This window comes from Pangasianodon hypophthalmus, chromosome 25, assembly GCF_027358585.1.
Source record: "Pangasianodon hypophthalmus isolate fPanHyp1 chromosome 25, fPanHyp1.pri, whole genome shotgun sequence".
Lineage (NCBI taxonomy): Eukaryota > Metazoa > Chordata > Actinopteri > Siluriformes > Pangasiidae > Pangasianodon > Pangasianodon hypophthalmus.
Window position 1 is genome coordinate 12,945,944 of NC_069734.1, and position 21,887 is coordinate 12,967,830.

General features: G+C 39.7%; 1 protein-coding gene across 3 annotated transcripts in view; it reads right to left on the reverse strand.

The window, feature by feature from the left end:
- Positions 1–452: 452 nt before the first annotated feature.
- phf21aa (PHD finger protein 21Aa) overlaps positions 453–21,887 on the reverse strand; it is a 40,452-nt gene continuing 19,017 nt past the window's right edge. Inside the window, exons 6-17 of one of the 3 annotated variants that reach the window (XM_034299746.2) lie at positions 17,524–17,694; positions 16,959–17,207; positions 12,579–13,022; positions 11,591–11,770; positions 9,605–9,656; positions 9,332–9,411; positions 9,191–9,248; positions 7,198–7,364; positions 6,349–6,504; positions 5,907–5,982; positions 5,275–5,378; positions 453–5,136 (exon numbers count right to left, since the gene is read on the reverse strand). In XM_034299746.2, the coding sequence (XP_034155637.1) occupies positions 4,504–5,136; positions 5,275–5,378; positions 5,907–5,982; positions 6,349–6,504; positions 7,198–7,364; positions 9,191–9,248; positions 9,332–9,411; positions 9,605–9,656; positions 11,591–11,770; positions 12,579–13,022; positions 16,959–17,207; positions 17,524–17,694 (2,370 nt within the window). In that variant the 3' untranslated portion in view covers positions 453–4,503. Of the gene's footprint in view, positions 5,137–5,274; positions 5,379–5,906; positions 5,983–6,348; positions 6,505–7,197; positions 7,365–7,442; positions 7,466–9,190; positions 9,249–9,331; positions 9,412–9,604; positions 9,657–11,590; positions 11,771–12,578; positions 13,023–16,958; positions 17,208–17,523; positions 17,695–21,887 lie in introns of all 3 variants that reach the window. The other 2 variants (XM_034299747.2, XM_034299748.2) reach the window with 2 other exon arrangements.

The window sequence follows — 21,887 nt, forward strand, 5'->3', positions numbered from 1 at the left end:
GCATCCTTGGGAAGCTAATTGGGCAGGACCATTCTCTATAAAAAGCAAGTGTGGCTCTTACATTTATTACACATGGCAGGAGAGGGGAAAAACATAAATGAAGTGTGAAGGTCTTTACAGTACTCATAATTTTGCACATAAATTACAACCTGGCATATTCAGAACTGCTTATTCTATACACAGTGTACCAAATCTGTGAGGAACAAAAAGCATGGAATTCTTTCTTTCTGTTACAACTTTGTGACAATGTTAGAAGCTCTGTACAAATAGAAGTGAATTGACTATTGGACCTTCTAGCTTCTTATTACTTGACAATGAACAGTAAGAGAAACAGAAGAGTAAATGTACATGTACCAACATAAAATTCACTATTTTCAAAAGTATTACTAACCCACTGCCTATCAGATCTACACTTTATGATTTATATGTGAAGGGTTTCAGCTTGATGCTTCCAGTGTCTGAAAAGGATGTTAAGTATATATTTTATTTGGATGTATTTATATTTTTTAATTATCAAAGAATCTATACAATATACTGTATGTCATATGTGGAGAGACTGTAACCATGTCATTAAAAACCTGGAGTAAAGCTTGATGCAGAAACAGACAAATGAAACAGTGATTGACTTTATGGTTTTAATTAGCAAAAATGGTAAAAATTAATAAATACAAATTGATCAAATGCTCCTAAAATGCCCATCCCCTTCAACATGAAGAAAGATGTGTAAATGTGCATTAAATAACTTACACGAAGAAAACGATGAAGTCTATGAATGAAACGAACAAACCAACATCAGGCAGCACCAAACAACAAAGACCAACAAAGACCAGATAACATACAAACTGTAAAAAAGTAATTCATCACATCATACTTAAAACCATTATGAAAAAATATTCAACACTTCTTTCCAAGAGAACTATGTAAATCGCATACTGAACACTTTGTAATTTGTTTGGCACAAGGGGTGTACCACTGTGAATTTGTTGTGTTTGTGCAATACTCCTTATATGATTGCCTTCCTGAATTCGTACAGGTGAGAGGCCCTTTAATGAGGTAATGGTAAAAGGAAGGCGTGCAAGTTTGTGTTGAGTGAAAATGTGAATGTGGACCTCAACACTCCGCCCAAGCAGCCTAATGATGACTGTAGTGGACTGTAATGCACTGCCTCAGTGTTGGGCTTTCCAGTAGTTTCACATTTAAAAAAAAATGTATTATTATTTTTTTTAAAACACTTTAGGGACCAATAAAATGACACAAACACTTATTCTCTAGTGTATGTAACGTATATGCAGAGACTTTCCACACTTTCAGACACTACAGCTTTAAACATCCAAACACAAATGGTCAGAGTTTTCAGCAAAACCTGACATTTCCTGGCCCAACAAGGGGCTTAAGATGACATTTGCAAATATCCAATTTAATGGGCAATCCCTTACCAACCCCTAAAACACACTTTTATTATATCAGACATTTCATCATCATAGAAAAAAAAAAAAAGAACAATTCTCTGTAGAAAAATGCACATCAATGCTCACAACTGAGATCTCACAACTTTAGTGAGAGTCAACAACAGTTTTGTATATATTGTAATTCCCCCCTTCCCCTTAATTTTACAGGGCTTAAAGCTGCCCACCAGTTTTTGTCCATTAGGTCCCACTCTGGCAAATTCACATACGTCTGTATAAACGTCACTGTTTATTCATCTAGAAAATGTTCTCCAACAGGGCTTTTGAAAATTAAAATTAATTGGCTCGCTGCTAAACACTATTGTGCAGCAGGTCAGAAATAAAGCTTGGTTGCTTTGAATCAAACCAACTAAACCATGAAATGGACGCAAAAGCACTCCAGAAATTAAAAAAACAATTAAATTGTTTTAACTGAAAGTGCAAGAATACCGTAATAAAACAAAACTCAAATCAGGCACTGGCCAAAAATAAGCATAAGGTACACAACTAAAATGTGATGATAGTGCAACAGAAAGCAGTAATGACTCCTGGAGGGAAACACACAGAATTTTGCCAAATCACACTGACGCAAATGTTCCTCCAACTGGGACATCACATTAACCAAGAAACCAGAGCATGTTAAGGCAACCGCTTTAAAACTCTACTACAGGCCAAACGGGTTGATTGCCTGAGTAGTGAAACGCGTGCGCGCGCACACACACACACACACACACAAAGCTGATACAAGGACACAACCAGTACTATTTATATTTACACAGACCTGCATCACATTTATATTTGTAATTTGCATCTCTGCATGATCTGTTGTGCTTCATTACCGACATAAAGTTTCATAAAAGTCGCCATACCCTTGTATAAAACACACAATCTTGTATTTATAATGGTGTGACACTCACATCTGTAGACTTTCAGAGATATGATACAAATGCAGCATGTCTTTGATCACTCACTCTTTAACATGATATGATAGCAGATGAGTGGAGCGGTGTTGGGTTCTTTTATGTTCCTGTGCTGTTCTTAGCTAAACCTCGCACTCCTGTGCTTTTGCTCCGCGTTGTCTTAACAGTGCTGCCATGTGGAAGGCTAACACTTCAGCTAATAAAACAATACAAAATAGAAAGCCCTTGTATAATGCTACATAAGCATCATTTCACAAATAAAAGATTTCTTTTTGATAAAATGTGCATAAACCAACAGTAAAGTACCACAGGGCCAAATAAACCCACAGAAAAGTGACAGCTGACAGAAAACAATGCTTACCATCAGTGTGCTGCAGAAACCTTCACTAACAAAGCTTTACTTAGTGTGCAGATGCCGTCAGCCCTGTGGTACACTAGAGAGGGAAACTAACCACAATGTCTTTGTAAAGTCTGATTTTAGAGTCATTCTATTAACTAAGTCATTGATTTATTATAGTCTAATTTAATTGAAAAAAAAAAAAAAAAAACCTATTAGGGAAAGAGATGGAACATTACACTTGAAATCCTCTGTTGTAAAGGTTGTGTTTGAGATCCAACACCAAACTCACTAACTGCCTTAACACTCAAACACATGTCATTTTGATCACTAGTAAAGGCTGTGTCTGTGTTTTATTAGGAGTCCTCAATACTGATGCTACACAAATACAACGCTATTATTCATACATCTATTTAATCACCATAAAGTAAAAATACATGTCCCTGTGGCAAACAATATTTGGCAAAACAGAGCTGAGTAATTTATTTGAAAAGACAACAATTTAAAAATATACTTACAGAATTGTTGCACATGGACGTTATAAATAGAACAAATACATCTAATAGGTGTGTAGCTTTTTGAACACCTGGAAGACCTGCTTATAAATTATGATTCATGTCTTTCTCTTAGCTGTTCTGCTTTGGAGCCCAGAGGGGAAAAAAGCCCTACACCTGTACTGGACTGATTCGATCACTCTACCAGCCTTATTACTCCTTTTTAACAGCAATAGGACCAGAAGTAGACATGTACCGATATACATTTTTCATATTGTTATATATAAATTTTATCAGGGTTTATGATGTAATCACAATATTACATTAAATAATTACTACATGCTTACCTGTAGCTGTCTTGTGGCGCTCCATTTTAACTGTAAATGGCAGCAAGAGCCTTTGGCAACCTCTTATATTCATAACTTTTAAGTTCTTGTGCATTTATTTTACAATCAAGTTGCTAAAAAAAATGAAAGCCCTGCGATGGACTGACATCCCATCCAGGTGTCTTCCTGCCTCATGCCTAGTGTTCCTGGTTGCTCCAAATACACTGTGACTCTGACCAGGATAAAGTGATACTGAAGATGAATGAATGAATTATCAAACATCCTAAAAATACACAAGCTTAGTTTTTGTAACATAGCTAGCTGACTAACAGCTGAAGAACTAACTGTTTGCCTACCAGTGTGTATTATAATAGTTAGCTAAATTGAACAGTGAAGGATTTCTGGAAATTTACTAATCAGTCAGCACATTTTAAACTTTCATGATAAACAGAATAATGCATCTGCTTTGAGGGCTAAATGTGGTGATGGCTTCACAACTGGCCAAAGTAAGGAACTTTACTTCACTGTCATACAGACATAATAATGTCATTGCCTACAATGACAAGACCGTGCAAGTTTAATATCTCAATGTATTGTACAACTATTGTATATTATCGGCACATGCCTACTTATGTCCTAACACTAATATTTTAATAGCTGGAAAAATCCTTTGCTCAGTTGTTCCGTAAGCTTTCCAACCAAGAGGTGCAATGGCAACTATAGCAGGCACACATTGGTGTGATATACTCTGATAACTCTTAATTTTATTTCTTTATATTATTATTGATTATTATTTGTGTTAATTTTTTCAGGTGCTGGTACTTTAGAACTTTTAATCCTGCTCATCCAAAATGGCACTGTGGATTCTTACAGACAAGACAACACAGGAACAGAAACATTAAATGGCAACTTAGGACACTTTTAGATCGGAGGTCTATGGGGCATAAGGGGTAGAATGGGATACACACTTTAATGTCGATACTATTCTATACCTTGTACTACCTCTGCCATGGGCATTACTGTAGGCAACGGAGGCTCCACACTTCCTCTGAGGTCCCTGATGCTGTTTTTATTTATGTCTCCCACGCAGCCTTTGTCACTGGCGATATTTTGGTTTTTGCTTTCCTCATATCCATCCTCTGGCTCCAGAGTCCCGTTTGAGCTGGCACACATGGTGTTCTGGCTGTGTGTATTGCTGAGAGTTGGAGAGGTGTTTGTAACAGAACCATGTCGGCTAATGGAAGTGTTCTTCGTTTCACTGGTGTCCTCGGTTTTCTCAGCACTTGGGATGCTGCTGTTGGTGTTTGTGGGATTGGTGTGTAGGTTTGAGGTATCTCTGAGATCTGTAAAGGTGTTGCCTACATCAGAGAGACTACCAAAGCTTGTGCTGTTCTTTCTGTTTGGATGTTGGTTTTCCTCCGAGCTGGGAGTGGTGATGGGTTGTTGGGTCAAAATAGTGCCTGGATTTCCGTTGGTAATGCCCATGGCCAAAAACTGGGGCAGAGAGGGCAGCTGGATGCCCCTAATAAGACGTACTAGATCCTTCACCTTCTCTATTGAGGCCTCCATTTCCCTCTGTCGGGCTAGAACGCCATTCCTACTCTCCGTACATATCTGAAGGAGACAAGATCAAGAAAACTAGATATTAGCTGTGACCAATGTCTCAAGATTTTAAAATGTCAAAGAATGACATAATTAGTCACTAGAGATGGAAACCTTGGGGCTGGAGAAATTAATGAGACATGATCTCACCGTGATGGAGTCACTGAGCTGTTTAGCTTTGAGCTCAAGCTCCTCTCTCTCCTGCTGCAGTTCAGAGCTCCACTTCTCCAGCCTTTGCTTCTCCTGTTCTCTCTCTGTACGACAAAAGAGGAAAGTCATGCCGCATATTTGAATCACTACCAGTTAATAAATGAAACAGTGTAAATTATTACCAAAGACCTCGACCAACCCCGAAGAGGAATAATGCATAGGACGCAGTACTTCTTTCAATCGTCTTTTCACAAATCACTTGTCTAAGTAACTATTCTAGTTTCCACATCTTAACACAGAAAAACAGTCATACAGTTAATATAGTTAACTGTAAACTTATCTAGTTTTAGCTATATCATTAGACAAGAGATTACTAATGGAAGATGGGAGGAAGGGAGGAATTCCAGGGGGTCCAGTAATATTGGAGAATTCAAATCACTTGCACATCGGTCAATCATTCCAGGTTCATATGTCAATCTGCCGTTTTTATCTGCGGGGGGAAAAGACGACTACTCTTTTTGCGTATTTTTGGGTAATACCTCAGTGCGGCGTACTCTGAGGTTGAAATGCAGCGCTCCTTCGCAAAATGTGTAAAGGTTGGCAGGTCTGCTACCAGGACTCAAACCTGTTACCTGCTTTGTAAGAAATGTAGGAATGGACTATGGCAAGAGTTCCAGGCCACTCTATCACTTCATCCTTCTTCAAAATCTGGAAATTATAAAAACTACTATTAGCAGTCAAAGCACACCCCAACATAGCCTCGGTGCAGAAATAAACAAAAAGACATGAATGCAAAAGAAGTGGATGAGGAAAATGCAACATTGAATAATGCGTGTACCAGAGAACAGAGGACACTACAATGAAGCATGTTAAACTTCCACAGCACAGAACAGCCTCGGCTCAAATGAACGTGGTCTGAACTGCTCCCATGTCATTGAGCCTTTGCACGTGTAGATCTTCAAGGACTGCCAATTCCCTGTTTGCTACGGCTTGGGCAATATATATATATTTTTAAGGGAGAGCATGGGGCAGAAGTTCAGGGGGCAAAGACTGTAGGCTCAGGGGGGCATTTACCTGCTTTTTGCACGAGGGGCAAATCCACATGCCCTGAGGAACAATGTGGAGGGTCGGCGCCAGGCAGTCCTGGTGATAGACGCATGAGCAGGCGTCACACATGAGTAACTGCCCACTGCGCCTACACACCACACAGAAAGCACCATGGATGTCTCCCTGCCACACAGAATCCACCAATCACAACACTGACTGCCACATGCTGGGCCAATCACAAAAGTGGAGGTGGGACTACTTTAATCAAAAATTGTTTAAAATGCCCAGTAGGATTCATTCAACTAATCCAATAAACCACTTTGAGCAACATTTAACAGGAGTCCTCATACTTCAAGTAATGTGTAATGTTTTACAACTTAAAGCATATCTCTTTTAAAATATTATTTGGGAAGATACATTCTATACAAAAGGATTAACTGATGTGGGGTGAAAGGCAGATTACACGACAAACTGTGGTCAATTCAATTAAATTTTATTTTATTTATGCAGTGTTTTTAACAATGGCAACTGTCACAAAGCAGCTTTGCAGAATCCGGATGTAGACCTAGTTTTAGATCCCTAATGAGCAAGCCAGAGGCGACAGTGCCAAGGAAAAACTTCCTGACACAACCTTGAAAGGAACCAGACTCAAAAGTAAACCATCCTCTTCTGGATGACACCGGATAGTGAGATTATAAACCATTACTCTTCCACAGTTGTAATGATTTATAATGCCACTATCTGTCAGTGGTCATTCTAGCGTCACTTAGCCACCAGTGAGACCACAGCTTCATCTGTCCCATAGGGAGTGCTGGTAATCCTGAAGAGAACAGGGGAGTGTATCAGTGGGTGCAGTAGTCTCCCATAGCTACTTACATCCCCCACTGAGCTCAGGCTGAGACGAGGGCTGGATGGGGATGGATGTGATGAGAGGGATTGTGGAAAGACGGGGAAGTGAGGACCCACACACGCTGGGTGTAGGCTGGTGGGGGTCAAAGGGCTGATGCCCCTCTCCACCACACTGCTGGGTTTGGGTGGGCGACCTGGGTGAGATGAGAGACAACAAAAGGGGAAAAAATAAAATGGAAAGACAAATAAGAAGAAACACGGGTATGACATACCTCTGATGAGCCGTCCTCGTTGGCTAGCAAAGAAAGAGAAGTAGGAATGAAAAAATAATGTTATACAATAGAAAAAGCAAAGCAGGGATTCAACCTAAAGAATAAATCAGCCACATGGATTTAATCATTTGTTATGTACCACTTGAAGTGTTAACAAATGTAGTATCATTAGTTTATTCATACAGGTTAAATAGGTAAGTATAATCGTTAATATAGTTAATAATTTCCTTTCACAGGTAAGTGTAATGCCTCAATTCATCTCTCATCTGACTAAATGTTTAAGAGCACTCTTGTTGCAGCAAGGTCATGGAGTTAAGCTGTACAAAAAGGGAAATGGGACTCCTTTCACAATGCAAAAATGGTTGGGGTGCATTAAAAAGGTGATGCATTAAAAAATGTGAGCATTAAAAACCCTTAAACAAAAAAAAAGAAAAACAAGTGTGCACATCTTTGTCAGATCTCAAAGCTCAGGCTTTAATAGAGAACACAAGGACGGCTGACCTGAGCACGCAAGGCAGGAAGCCTGATCATTAAAAATGAGTGCAAGGTTCCACGTGTGCACATACAGATATTCACAAGCGTCACGTACAGAGAAACTCACGCATTAGAGCACTTACAATTTTTTTTTTTACTGCCACTTCTTGGCAATTTCCTCTTTGTTGTATTATTGTTATTATTATCATGATAAAAGAATGGTAATAAAAGAATAAAAATTTAAAAAACAAACAAAAAAGTTCATAAAATTATAGCCTTCACTCCCGTTGAAGTCTGTGTCAACTCCTTGAGTTTTAACGATAAACAAAATGTAATAATCAGAAAAATTTTTAATTGAGTTACAGGAAATTGAGATTTCTAAATATAAATTTAAGTGATATTAAATTAAGTACATACATTAGCATCAGCAGAAAAGAGAAAATGTACAAATAAACTGAATTAGAATGCAGGGTGGACATGATAATCTAATTCTCGTGCACAGTTAAACTTCTGATTAACTTTAAAGCTCAGAAAGAAAGAAAGAAGAATTTACTTCATGATAAATACAGTGATCTTGAGTTGGACAAAAATAATGTGTTTCATTTCAACAATCTTTGCATGTGCAGGGGTATATTTGTCTGTTTAAAGCAGAAAATTTAAATAGTGCTTTGGGCTGTAAGGCACATCTAAAGATCTGGCAGGCAATAAATCTGAGCGTGTAAGAAACACTTAAAGACAACATATTGGTTTTTTTGTGTGTGTGAATGAAGGACATGAACTAATGTCCCCTTTAACAATAACATTTCTAAGCCTCTATGCTTCCTCAAATAACTGCTTTTAAGAAGCCAGCAACACATTTTAATTTTTATCATACAGCTATTTTAGATATTAAGATACTTTTTAACCCTCATAAAACTAGAGAACCAGCTTTCTGATGTTGTGCATAAATAAATAACGCAAAGTTTTGACAGTAACACACTGCAGCCATTCTGCTCAGTATCTCTCAAAGTGTAGAGGCATTAAACAGTGCGTGTAAACAAACCTATTACATAAGTCAATTACAGGCTGTGTGTGTGTGTGTGTGTGTGTGTGTGTGTGTGTGAGAGAGACATTAAAAGAACACAGGTGAAGTTGCACAGGTACCAGTGAAAGCACATTGCTGGTGTTTTGCTGGTAGTATAATTATGTCATAAGGTCGGAAGCTGTACATATAAAACTGTAAAATATGGCTGTGTGCACACACTTTAAGTTAATTTCTAAACCGCTATACTCACCTCTCTTACTGTACTCTTGATTAGCAGAATTCAGGTAAGATGCTGTGCTTTTCTTACGCTGAAACACATTCACAGTTAAGGAATTATCCTCCACATGTTATGTGCACACTGTATCTGTATCTGTGTGTGGGAGTGTGTTACCTCTGGCTCAAACACTGCTCCACTATACACCGGATTTGCTGTTGTTCGTCTCTTTCTCTCTTGACGTTTGCTCTGAATCTCTGCACACAAGAAAAAGTGCTGAGGTTAACACAATGAGTCAGCTGATTGTTGGCTGATTGTTGGCTGATTGCTTTAACTGTATTGAGTGTAATTTTGTATAAAATGCACGGGGAGAATGTGTCTTCATACTACATATACTTCCTGTACTGCATGTGCTTAGTAGACACGCCAAAAATGGAGACACACACTCACCCTCCAGATAGTCGTGTGTTACGAGCCCCAGAGACAGCATGAAGGCCAGTTTCTGTAAGGACAAAAGCACAGTCAAAAACATCAGTTACTGATGACAAATTACACACGCAACTGAGGAATAGATGAGGTGTGCTTTGGGACGCAACAAAAAAGGTCAAAGCGTATTCTCACTGACATGGGAGTACATTGTATGCTTGTGTGGTGCTATGCAGTCATTCATTCATCTTTAGTAAATACTTTATCTTGATCAGGGTTCACTGTGTTTTAAATTACAATTTTGTTTATATTTGAAACCAACTAAGTTTGTTGGGGGGGCTACAAATAAAAGTAAGGTTTAGTGAGAATTCCTTCAGGAGTAGACGTGAAAGGAGTTAAAAACAATGCACACACTTCTAGTGTAAAGTATATACAAAGTGAAGTCTTATGCAAACTGAAACTGAAATCAAAATGATTATTTTACTTTCATTTTAACAATAATGGCACAACTGTAGGAAATGTTGCACATCTTGTTGCCCTGAAAAAAGACAGCATAATTTACCACTGATCACTCTTGCTAAATCATTGCTGTACCTAGTGAGGCATAATAACAAGCACCAACAAAGATCAATAATTACTGTGCAGATATTTAACACTCCAAGAGCAAAAAGCTGTTGGAGTAGCTGTAAATTCTCAGCCAGTGCAGGACATCCTGACATTTACAGGCTAAACTGTGAGAGGCTCTTTTATACATTACACACACACACACACACACACACACACACACACACACTACTGCATAACACTCTGAACATAATCATCATAATCAATCAGAAAAACTGTAATGGTAGACTTCTCAGGCTGAGGGTATGTTATTACTAAGTCGCACACTTTTACACACTCACTCACACACACTCTCTGAGATATCTAGACCTAGACTTCTGACCTTGCTGATCATTATTAATCTGTTATGCACTAGAAGCACTCTCTGTACTGAGTGACACTCCATAACAAACTGCACATCATAGACATTTATACCGCACATAGCCACCAGCATTGTGGATGACCCCACGCGCCCCTCACACAAACTCTTCACCCTCCTGCCGTCTGGCAAAAGGTACTGAAGCATTCGGGCCCTCACGGCCACACTGTGTAAAAGTTTCTTCCCCCAAGCCATCAGACTCCTCAATACTCAGAGCCTGGACTGACAACACACACACACACACACACAACTGAACACCATCCCACTCCCTGTGCAATTTTTGCACATGTCTGTATTCACTACCTGCATTTTTTTGATGCTACTGTATTGATAGAAATATTGTATATAATTCTTGTCATTACTATACTCTCTGCCTGCTGCTACCCCAATAACTGCTATGTCCATATATAGTATAAGCTTATCCGCTGAATACTATGTCATAGTCGTTACGTTTACATTCACCTAATTTTATTATACTGTTATTCTTTTGCACTACTGTTATATTTGACACTTCCACACTAGAACTATGTCCTGGTCAGCGCTGCACTGTCTCTTACTGTTATTGTACTGTCTTGTGCTGTTTGCACACGTTTGCATGTGCACTGTATGTAGTAATGTGTAGTCTCTTATAGTTCTGTGTTGTTTTATGTAGCACCATGGTCCTGGAGGAATGTTATTATGTTTCACTGTGTACCGTACTAGCTGTATATGGTTGAAATGACAATAATGCCACTGGACTTGACTTGACATCAAAACCACATCAGAATGTTAGCAATATTTCGGAACAATTCATAAGATCAGAACATTAGCAAAATTTGCAAGACTTCAAGACAATATCATATGCTTATATAGAATGGCATTTCATTTAACACCACGAAAGAACACTAACTGACTGACTACTGCACACATCCCACATTACATTCTTCTTTCACATACTTCTTTTTACACTTGCAGCTATCTATCTTTAATTTTTCATTATATTGTATGACAACGGATGTTCTAACGGAAGTTAAAAAGCCATGCCTTACCAGCGGGTTGTCCTGACTTTTGGGTGTGGGGGTGTGTGAAGTTGCAGGTGTGTTTGTGTGAGATTGGGTGTGTGTGCTGGAGGTTGTAGAAGGAGGGACAGGTGGTTTCAGTGGAACCGGGGAAGGTGCAGGGCTGCTGGTTGATGTCTTTGGCTCCACTCTGTCCACTGCATCAGGTGTCTGAATGAGACAGAGACAAAGTGAATATCCATCCAAATATCACGCTTCCTTGGTCAAACATCTTGTGTGTCAATGGCTGCTGAACATCTTGATGTCAAAGACTAACACACAACATTTTTGAAAAAAATATGTTAGTAAAAGAACATTTGTTCTTTAAACTAAGATGTGATCAAAATTTTTCATGATGATCCCAAGCAAAACCAAACATTCGTTTTATTTCCATTTTTCACAGGAAATGGTGACCAATACACAGTTGAGCAAATTCTACAAAGTTTGTTAAGTATTTGCCAAGTATTTAGCTTCTATTCTCAATATTTTAGCCTGTAAACCTACTGAAGCATCACATGGATTAACAAACTGCATGTTTATAATAATCTGACAGTACATTTGCGCTTTATATTTACTAAACCAGTGAATAAAAACAGAAATGAATACTCCAGTGTGTAAAATTAAAATTGTGACAGACCAGTTGCAACATGCAACATCACCTCTGGTATAAAATGGGTTTAATCTGCAAACCTAAGGTACTTAATATCTGACCATTGTCAGTTAAGACCTTTAATGAAGATTTAGTAAAGTTGTTATTGAGCTTCTGACCTCCTGTCTGAAAGTAAAAACTGCCCGACTTTTTTAGTCCTGATGCACCCCCCTTTCGTGATATGGGTAATAACTGTATAGATTAATTCATTGTTTAACAAATCTACAAATTTTCACAGAACCTACTAACTAACTATACAAAACGTAACTACTAACTAACTGTAACTATTTTTTTTAACCATTGTTTAGGAGATGTGGATGATGTACTCACAGGGATATTATGGCAGGGCTCGCTGCTCCGGGCTGTGTGAGGTGTGCCTGTATTTACAGAGTCGATGTTAGCTTGAGCAGAGGACACAGCATGGGGTTTGCTGGGCTGGGGCGAGATAAGAATGCTGGGAAGCTGTGTGTTGTGCTTTGTGCTGCTAGTATTGAACTGACTGATGTTGGTGCTGAGAGTCATGGTGATGCTGGGGCAAGGCTGGATTATGTTAAATCCAGGCTGGGCACTGCCAGGGCAAGGCTGGGTGGCATTAGTGGTTCCAGGTGGGGCATTGGCAGTGCCAGGTTGGGGATTAAAAATGTGGAGTTGATGCACTGGGCCTGTTGAGGGCAGCAGAGCTGAGCTGAGCTTGGCAGTAAGGAGCACAGGCTGCTGAGATGAGGCCAGGATTGGTTGCAGTGCTGCTGGAGCCACAGATGTTTTGGGCATTACCTGTTCCAAATGTTTAGTGGAAGAAAGAGAGAAAGATAGAGAGATTGACAAGGTTATGGAGTAGCACATCTGCTGCAGTTAACACAACACATCCTGTGACATTTGTGTATACACTTTCCAAATAGGGCGGTGCAAGAGGCAAAACAAGAGAGCAATTATGTAGTGTTTAACTTCATCTACAATGGCTATGTCAGGATACACTGGCTTGCATAAATATTCACCCCCACTTTAACTTTTCCACATTTGTAGCATTACAATCTGGAACTGAAATGGACCTAAATGGGAACTTTGTTCATGAATCTACAGAAAACAGCCCATGACATTAAAGGGGGATGAAAAATCTATATAGTTTGCAAAATTATTTGCAAATATAAAACATAAAAGTTGTGATTGCATAAGTATTCACCCCTGTTGCAGTGAAACTCCAAAATTAGTTCTGGTGTAGCAAGTTGCCATCAGAAATCATATAATTAGATGAATGGAGTTGACCTGCAAGCAACTGCATGATCTCAACATAATTACACCTGTTCCTGGAAGGCTGCAAAGCAAATCCGGGACAAAGGTCTGGAAAAGTACCAGCCAGGATTTGGTTCTTAACAAAAATCCTGTTTCGAACACCCATGAAGCAACATTAGACTCATTAATAAATAATGGAAAGAACATGGCACAATTAAGACTCTGTCTAGAGGAGGCCAGCCATCAAACGACAGTGATCAGGTTTGGATGGCATTAATCAAAATAGCAAACAAAAGATTTTTGACATATAATGCCAATTAATTAGATTTCATTTGCAGGTTGTAACACAGGTAGTTTGTTAAGCAAGTCTCTGTAAATGAAGTGGAAGCATCAGCAGCACACAATAGACAAACTAATTAAGATATCATCAGTCCACATAAAATGACCAAGTATGCAAAAAAAATGCAAAAATTAAGAACACAAAACAATACCCAACTCAGGAATCCTAAACAACAGGATAAAAAAAAAGCCTAAGGCAATGTGAAAAGTTTTTGTGTGCTTCAGTCAATGACTCAAGTGGAGCCGGTTTACCCAAACTTTTCCGCCAAGTGCTACACGCACCATCCACTTTTTAGGAACACTTGTACACTCATGCCCTTATCTAATCAGCCAATCATGTGGCAGCAGCACGATGCATAAAATCATGCAGATACAGGTCAAGAGCTTCGGTCTAAAGAATAAAGAAAAAGTGTGATCTCTGTGACTTGGCATGGATGTTAGTACCAGAAGGGCTTGCTTATTTCAGAAACTGCTGATCTCCTGGGATTTTCACACATGAGTCTCTAGAGTTTACACAGAATGGTGTGAAAAACAAAAAACATTGAGTGAGTGGCAGTTCTGTGGGTGGAAATGCCTTGATGATAAGAGGTCAGAGGAAAATGGCCAGATTGGTTCGAGCTGCCGGGAAGGAAATAGTAACTCAAATAATCACTCTTCACAACCATGGTGAGCAGAAAAGCATCTCAGCACGCACAAAACAGTGAAACTTGAGGTGGATGGGCTACGACAGCAGAAGTCCACATCAGGTTCAGCCAAGAACAAGAATCTGAGGCTATCATGGGCACAGACTCACTGAAACTGGACAATTGAAGATTAAAAAAAAAACAAAAAAACAATCGCATGTTCCTTTTCCAGTCTTTAACTGTACAGTTTGGGTGAGTCTGTGCCCATGATAGCCTCAAATTTGTGTTCTTGGCTGACAGGAGTGGAACCTGATGTGGTCTTCAGCTGTTGTAGCCCATCCACCTCAAGGTTCAATGTTTTGTGCATGCTGAGATGCTTTTCTGCTCACCACGGTTGTGAAGAGTGATTATGTGAGTTACTATAGACTTCCTGTCAGCTCAGACCAGTCTGGTCATTCTCCTCTGATCTCTCTCTTCAACAAGGCATTTCAGCCTGCAGACCCTCCGCTCACAAGATGTTTTTTTGTTTTTTGCACCATTGTGTGTAAACTCTAAAGACTGTTGTGTGTGAAAATCCCAGAAGATCAGCAGTTTCTGAAATACTCAAACCAGCCCAGCTGGTACCAACAACCATACAGGTGTACAGGTGTTCCTATTAAAGTGAATGGTGAGTGTATATGCATTGCCTAAAATGCTGTAAGCTAAACGAACCTCACTGAGCCAAGTGCTGTCTTTAATACATTCAGCATATACTATGCACTCTGTTACTATTTAAAAACAGTGAAAATTAGCAATGACTCATTGACTCAACAGACTCATTGCTTGTGTTTCAGTTTCCCCCAAACTGTGCAGTAATCAGTTTAATATACAGAGGTAAGAAGAAGACAAATTAAATGGTGAAATATGAGCCTGTAAAAAGGGTGAGCTGGTTATCTGATATTTCACTATGTATAGCTAGCTAGGTAGAAGGATTTTAATATAGTGCAATCGTGAGCTGAGCAACCAATCTTTTTCATTTGGCACTTCATAAAAACATTATTCAGCATTTTCTAAGAGGTTTGTATTTTTAGAATTTTACAATTGTACATACTTACATATTTCTTTATTCTCTTGTTGTGCCCCCTATTTCTAATTAAACTGTCCTTCTGTGCAATGTCAAATAATAGAGACCCAAAGATCACTTATTCAAAATCAATGTGAGAAATATCTGCATTAGGTGTAAAAGGTATAGTAATTCTACAAAACATTAACTTAATAATGTTAAAATCTGAAAATCTGAACCCAAAAAGCACATCAGCACTGTATAATAAAAATGAAGGTTTATAGAAAATTTTGCAAAAAGGTATAGTATCCTGAAACAAACTGAAGGACTTTACTCAAGGAGGAATCAGATACAGCAGAAAGAAAAACACACTCTCACAGCATTATCGGCAATTACAAGAACCACTTGCTTCCAGGCAAATCTGAATGACAGAAATGCTGCCTTTGATGGAGAATAAAAAGCAGAAACACAAAAAGCTACGGCAATTGGGAGCAAGAAAGATAAGCATAAACAGTGAGCAGATAAGCATGTTCATAACAGTAACACATTCTCTACACCAGTGGTTCTCAGAGTGAGGTCCGGAAACCCCAGGTGTCCGTGAAGCATAGCCAGGGGTCTGTGATTTATTTATTTATTTATTTATTTATTTAACTTTACACTGTTAGAGTGCTGGAAATCACAACCTACAAATGTCAAAGTTATTATATTCATTATTAAGTTCTGACAGTTATTAGCCTGTTGGTCTGGTCATCTTGGGCCTCACTTGTTGACAGAAATTGCAGGAATTTAAAAACTCTCTGGTTGCAATTGATAGCCAAAATATTATTGTACACATTGAAATAATGAGCTGAATATTTGAATAATTGGACTGTGATTGGAAGGGGTCCATGGAATTTATTTTACAGTTAAAGGGGTCCCCGGTTGCTAAAAGTTGAACCCCTGCTCTACACGCTAGTCGTGCCGGCTGGGATGGGGACTGAATGGTTGCCATGGGAACAAACTGGCAGTAGAGAAGCTCAGTTGTCTGTCTGGTGGACAGGACAAATTTAGGAACTCTGACTGGCAGAGTGCCAATGAGTCACACGCAGTGTGAATTTAAAAGCCAGGACTGCACACTAACTAAGAATATGGCTCCATTTCTGAAAGTATTCATTTTTCTTGTTTGTCCTAGACATCAGATGTTGTTTGAGTTTTATGAAATAGGTTTACGCAACACCACATACCACATTAAGGAAAACAAAGTAAAACTATAGAAATCTGTGCAAGCAAAACAAAAGAACTGAATAAAACAACAGGACTAACAAGGATTTGTAACAAGTATTGTATTAAAACAAATCCGGTTGTCTTTGTAGTTTTCACTACTACTGTAGAAACAGGAGTAAAAAATTCCATAGTTTTCTCTGCTTTCTCATTTATATTTGTGAACCTCTCACACCACTGCCTGACACCCTAAAACACATTTACATGTTCACTTACAACAATGGTGTTTTTGGGAACAATCCGCACAGGCTCCGTTCCCTGATTGGCTGGCTTGCTGGCTGTCTGGAGACCTATTGAATTCTGGGGGTCTGAGTTTGGAAGGCTGGGGCGGGGTGTATTGGTGAGGGTGGTAACCATGGCAATGGTGGGCGTAGGCATCATGGCAATGGGAGTGGTGGGTGTGGCAGCTCTCAGCATCAGAGGTAGAGTTTTAGTGGCAATGACTGGAGTCACACTCACTGAGTTCTAGAGAGAGAAAAATCAGTCACATCATTCACACATACAAGCACACAATATAGAACCACAGTATACACACACCTCAAGTTCTGCTGAACCAGAGAGAAACACTTAAACGCTGTTGCTCAAAAAAAAAAAATACTAACTGTAATTGACCAAGCTGTTTGTTTTTCTTAACTTAATTCTTGGAAATTCTTTGCATCATACTGTACATGGCATTTTAGGCAGGAAGTTGTGATATCACACATTATAAAGTGTAACTTCTTCTACATTTCAGTAATACAGAAGTCTGGCATTTTTAAAGGAGGAAGAGGAGGACAACTACTTGTGGAGTGTTGAGGTGAGTTGGAGGAAGAGAGCTCTGGTTCTGGTTGGAGATCAATGTGGTAGTTTTGCCATCAGCCTGTAGAGGGAGCTGTGTGTGTGTCTGGAGCCTGATCTCCGCCGAATCCTGCTTCACCAGCAAATCTCTCCTCAACTGCTCCACCACCTTTTTCTGGGGAAAGAATACAGCAACACTAAAGCTGTGAATACACAACAAGCTCTGTTCTAAAGAGGTGAAAAGTGTAATGACAGCCCCACAGGCTTGAAGAGACTCCACACATACACCCACTCGGCCAAGCCTATATTGCTGTGTGGATTTCAACTCTCTCATTGCAGCAGTCTATAACAGATGGTCTAAGTGTTTCTGTTCCCACTGTGACTGTATTTTATGAGCCTATAAAAAGGAAAAATCTCTTGCAATATAAACAGAACTAATGTAAAACCTCTAATAATATGTAAAACCACAACATGTGATCATGGTGCAGTATGTTCTGAATTTGACTCACTCTACATGTTTCGTTCTCAACAAACATTCTCAATATCCTTCTATTGCAGGTCGTAAAATATTCATTCCAGAAGTATCCTCATTGTACTGTCACAAGGTTAGCACTACACTAGGTGGATGCTTCTTATATAACCGACTCTCTCCGTCATTCAGAGTGGGAGTCACAGTCACTGGCCATTCTTTGACTCAACTAATGACAAGGGAATGAAAGAGAATAGGTGGTATGCTTGGGTAAATTTTAAGTGTGTGTGTGTGTGTGTGTGTGTGCATGCACACATGTAATGCTCCTTATAGAAATAAAATAGCATGTGAGATCAGAACAATGCAGCACTGAAAGCTTTCACATGATACTGGGTAAACAAACAGCAGCATCAAGTTTGTGCAGTCCAATATGTTTCATGTTCCAGAAGCTCTTGAGAAACTAAAGTTTCTGGTTTTAAAGAAGTATGTAAAATGAGACAAGGTACACAAACTGCCTGATGGTTACCTCATTTTAAAATATGCCAAAATAGAACAACAGTCTTTGTTGCAGTCAAGTGGTCAATGCATGCAGTCATTTGTGCACAAAGCAGAATTTCTTGCTTCAAGTCTATTTTTGCTTTGTGCTTTAAGCTCTATGCTACTAGAAGTATGCACAACATACTCTTGCAACTTTCTGACTTGCCATTTGTATGAAAACAAAAGCTTTCCCGATATATTTTGAAGGTCCACCCTATTACTCCTGGCCTGCAAAAAGTTTTCTGATTAATAAAATATTGATTTTAATAACAAAATGAAACTCAAAACAATACATTATTTTCCATAATGAAATCTGATATTTGGGCAGGAAATAATGTGTGGCTTCACTGTGGTTTTGTCCATCAGCACTTGACTGTATGAGAAGTGGGGGTTCTAAAGCAAACCTGGACTTCTAAGGAAAGGCATTGCAATTCAGAGTTCTACCCTTTAATCTCTCTCTAATAGGGGTTTTCAAGATGTATGCAAGTGGCTTTGTCCTCTCTGATGGCCAGTATTGATGTACTTGGATTGCCATACTGGCTCCTATATGCCCCCACCAAGAAACAGGAAATTCAGGGCACATCTACCCTCCATATACGCACTGCAGTGCTTGGCCTTGCAATGAACACGATTCATCAGGTTCAAGCTAGATTAACTGAGAATGCTAGCCACCCTGTCACCCGTCGTGCTGCAGGCATCTTTATCCTTGCCATTCAGGTCGCTATGTAGATGGGAACGTTAGCTTTTATCCTCTAGGCTTGCTGCAATGAAAGCATTTTTTGTGGTACCCAAATGCCACAACCAGAGAAGTGCTTTTGTCTCAGTGAGAGGAACATGGGCTCTACTTTGCTGTAGATGGAAGGTTTTTCTAACAAAATGGATGCAATGCCTCATTAGAGAGATATTGACACCATGGACAGTTACCTTACTACTGTGGAGCAGTATGGTGTCAAAGGGGGCATGTGGCACCCCTGTATGAGATCAGAACACACCATCCAGTCAGAACCGAGGGTAGCCCATCCTGCCCAAGCTTTTCCTACTGGCCCCATGTGACATTACCACATGGTCCACTTAGACATTGTAACAGTCAAATATATCAATCATTAGGGTGGTACAAGTTCAGAAGGCCCACCTTGCACAGATTCCTTGATTGTGTACCATATACCAACTCTGTACAATGGTGTAGCAGATGGAAGAGTGGTGTTTGCACCCAGAAGTGTTGTCCCAGGGATATGACACCATCTACTAGCACCATCTACTAACAGAGTCCTGCTCATGGCCCAGAGATGACAAGACCTTGGCTTCCACTGCTGCTTTTGCTAGTGATCAGAGCACCCAGATGCCTTCCTCCCCAAGCTGTCCCAAATGGATGGAGTTTGGTGACCCTCAGCCAGGTCACCTGTGAATGTGTGTTTGGTCGCTTAAAAGAAATTGTTAACTGAGGACTGGGACCTAGTAGTCCAGGAAACACTCATGAATACAACAGCCTTTAGTACACAGGTCTTGCATGCTCTTAGGTGGAAGCTGGACTCTTCAGTTACCTTGAGGTTAAACCTGGGGTTTCTGTCCAACCAAATAATTGACCTTGCAGTGTTCCATGAAGATGAGCCTGCAGCATGTTTTTGTGCCCAGTACACACTCTAAACTAACAAATGCACATAAACTAACAAGGTCAGCTTTGATGTCAGGTTTATTGAAGAAATGAACTTTATAAAACTCACCCACTCAATTTCAGTAACTGCTTTATCCTGGTCAGGGTCACTGTTAATCAGGAGCCTATCCCAGGAACCCTGGGCATGAAGGCACCCTGGATGGGACACCAGTCCCTTACAGAGCATCACGCACAGGCACTCATTCCCACCCAGGCGCAATTTATCATAGCCAGTCCACCTACTGGCACGCTGGGGAGGCATGTTAGGAGGTGTGTGGAAACCCACACAGACACACACGCACTCCGCACAGACAATAGCCTGAGCTCAGGGTTGTACCATACAAAATATTTTTGTATGGTACAATTTGTTAATCATAAACAAACCTATTTTAATGTAAACTTATATTATTAAACAAACATTATTATAGCTCCAGATTTAAATGTGAGAACACTGAGCTAAAATCATTCAGTGTGGCTCCTGCTGGCAATAGTCTAATCTTTTTGTTATGGGTTTTTTTATGTGTTGGTTCAAAGCATTGTGTGCAATTTATTATAGCACATGTGCAGAATTTTATGATTCACACATGTCCATAATGTACAGAATGAAGTGATGTTTTAATTTACAACCAAAGAGTCAACCACAATGGCCATCCTGATCTATTTCATTAGCGTGAGGTGAAATTTTAAATTTAGGTGGACAGGGTGGGCTGCAAATGTTAACCAAATAGAGTTGGGTAACGTGGCAGGACACCAGGCTCGCAATGCTACTACATGGTTTCAGAAGCATCCATATACGCTATATGGCCAAAAGTATGTGGACACCTGACCATCACACCCATATGTGGGCCTTCCCCAAACTGTTGCCACAAAGGTGGAAGCACACAATTGTCTAATATGCCTTTGTATGCTGTAGCATTATTTCCTTCCCTGGAACTAAGGGGCTCAAACATATTACAGCATGACACTGCCCCTGTGCACAAAGCGAGCTCCATGAAGACATGGATTGGCAAGGCTGGATTGGAAGAACTGGAGTGGCCTGCACAGAGCCCTGACCTCAACCCCACTGAACACCTTTGGGATGAGTTGGAACGCTGACTGCACTCCAGGCCTCCTCACCTGACATCAGTGCCCAATTCTCTTGTAGCTGAATAAGCAAATCCCCACTGCCATGCTCCAAAATCTAGTGGAAAGCCTCCCCAGAAGAGTGGAGCATTATAATCTGCAATGGGATGTCTAAAGCACATACAGGTGTGATGGTCAGGTGTCCACAAACTTTTGGCCATATAGTGTACAACATGTTGCAGCTCTGTCTCTGGAAAGTTGTCTATGCCAGAAACTGCTAACATCCAACCTTCACTAATCTCAGCAGAACCTACAATTTATAGAAACAATATCAATTGTACCATTCCACAAGAACCTTAGTAATGATTTGTGCATGGTGGTGTGCTTATGTGTGTACAAACAAGCTATTAATTTGTACGCCAGAACGTGTAAAAGCTTTTGAACTTCTTCAAGCATATACAGTGTGACACAGTGAATATGTACTGCAATAAATGATGCAGTCTCTCTCTCTTTCAGCTGAAGATGCTATCTCCTTTTTTCTGATGTTCTTTCTTTGTCCTTGATGTCATTTTATTTTTTATTTGATAGCGATAATACCTGAACACACACACACAAAGACTAGCTGTGAGGATCTTTCTGCTTGCTGTCA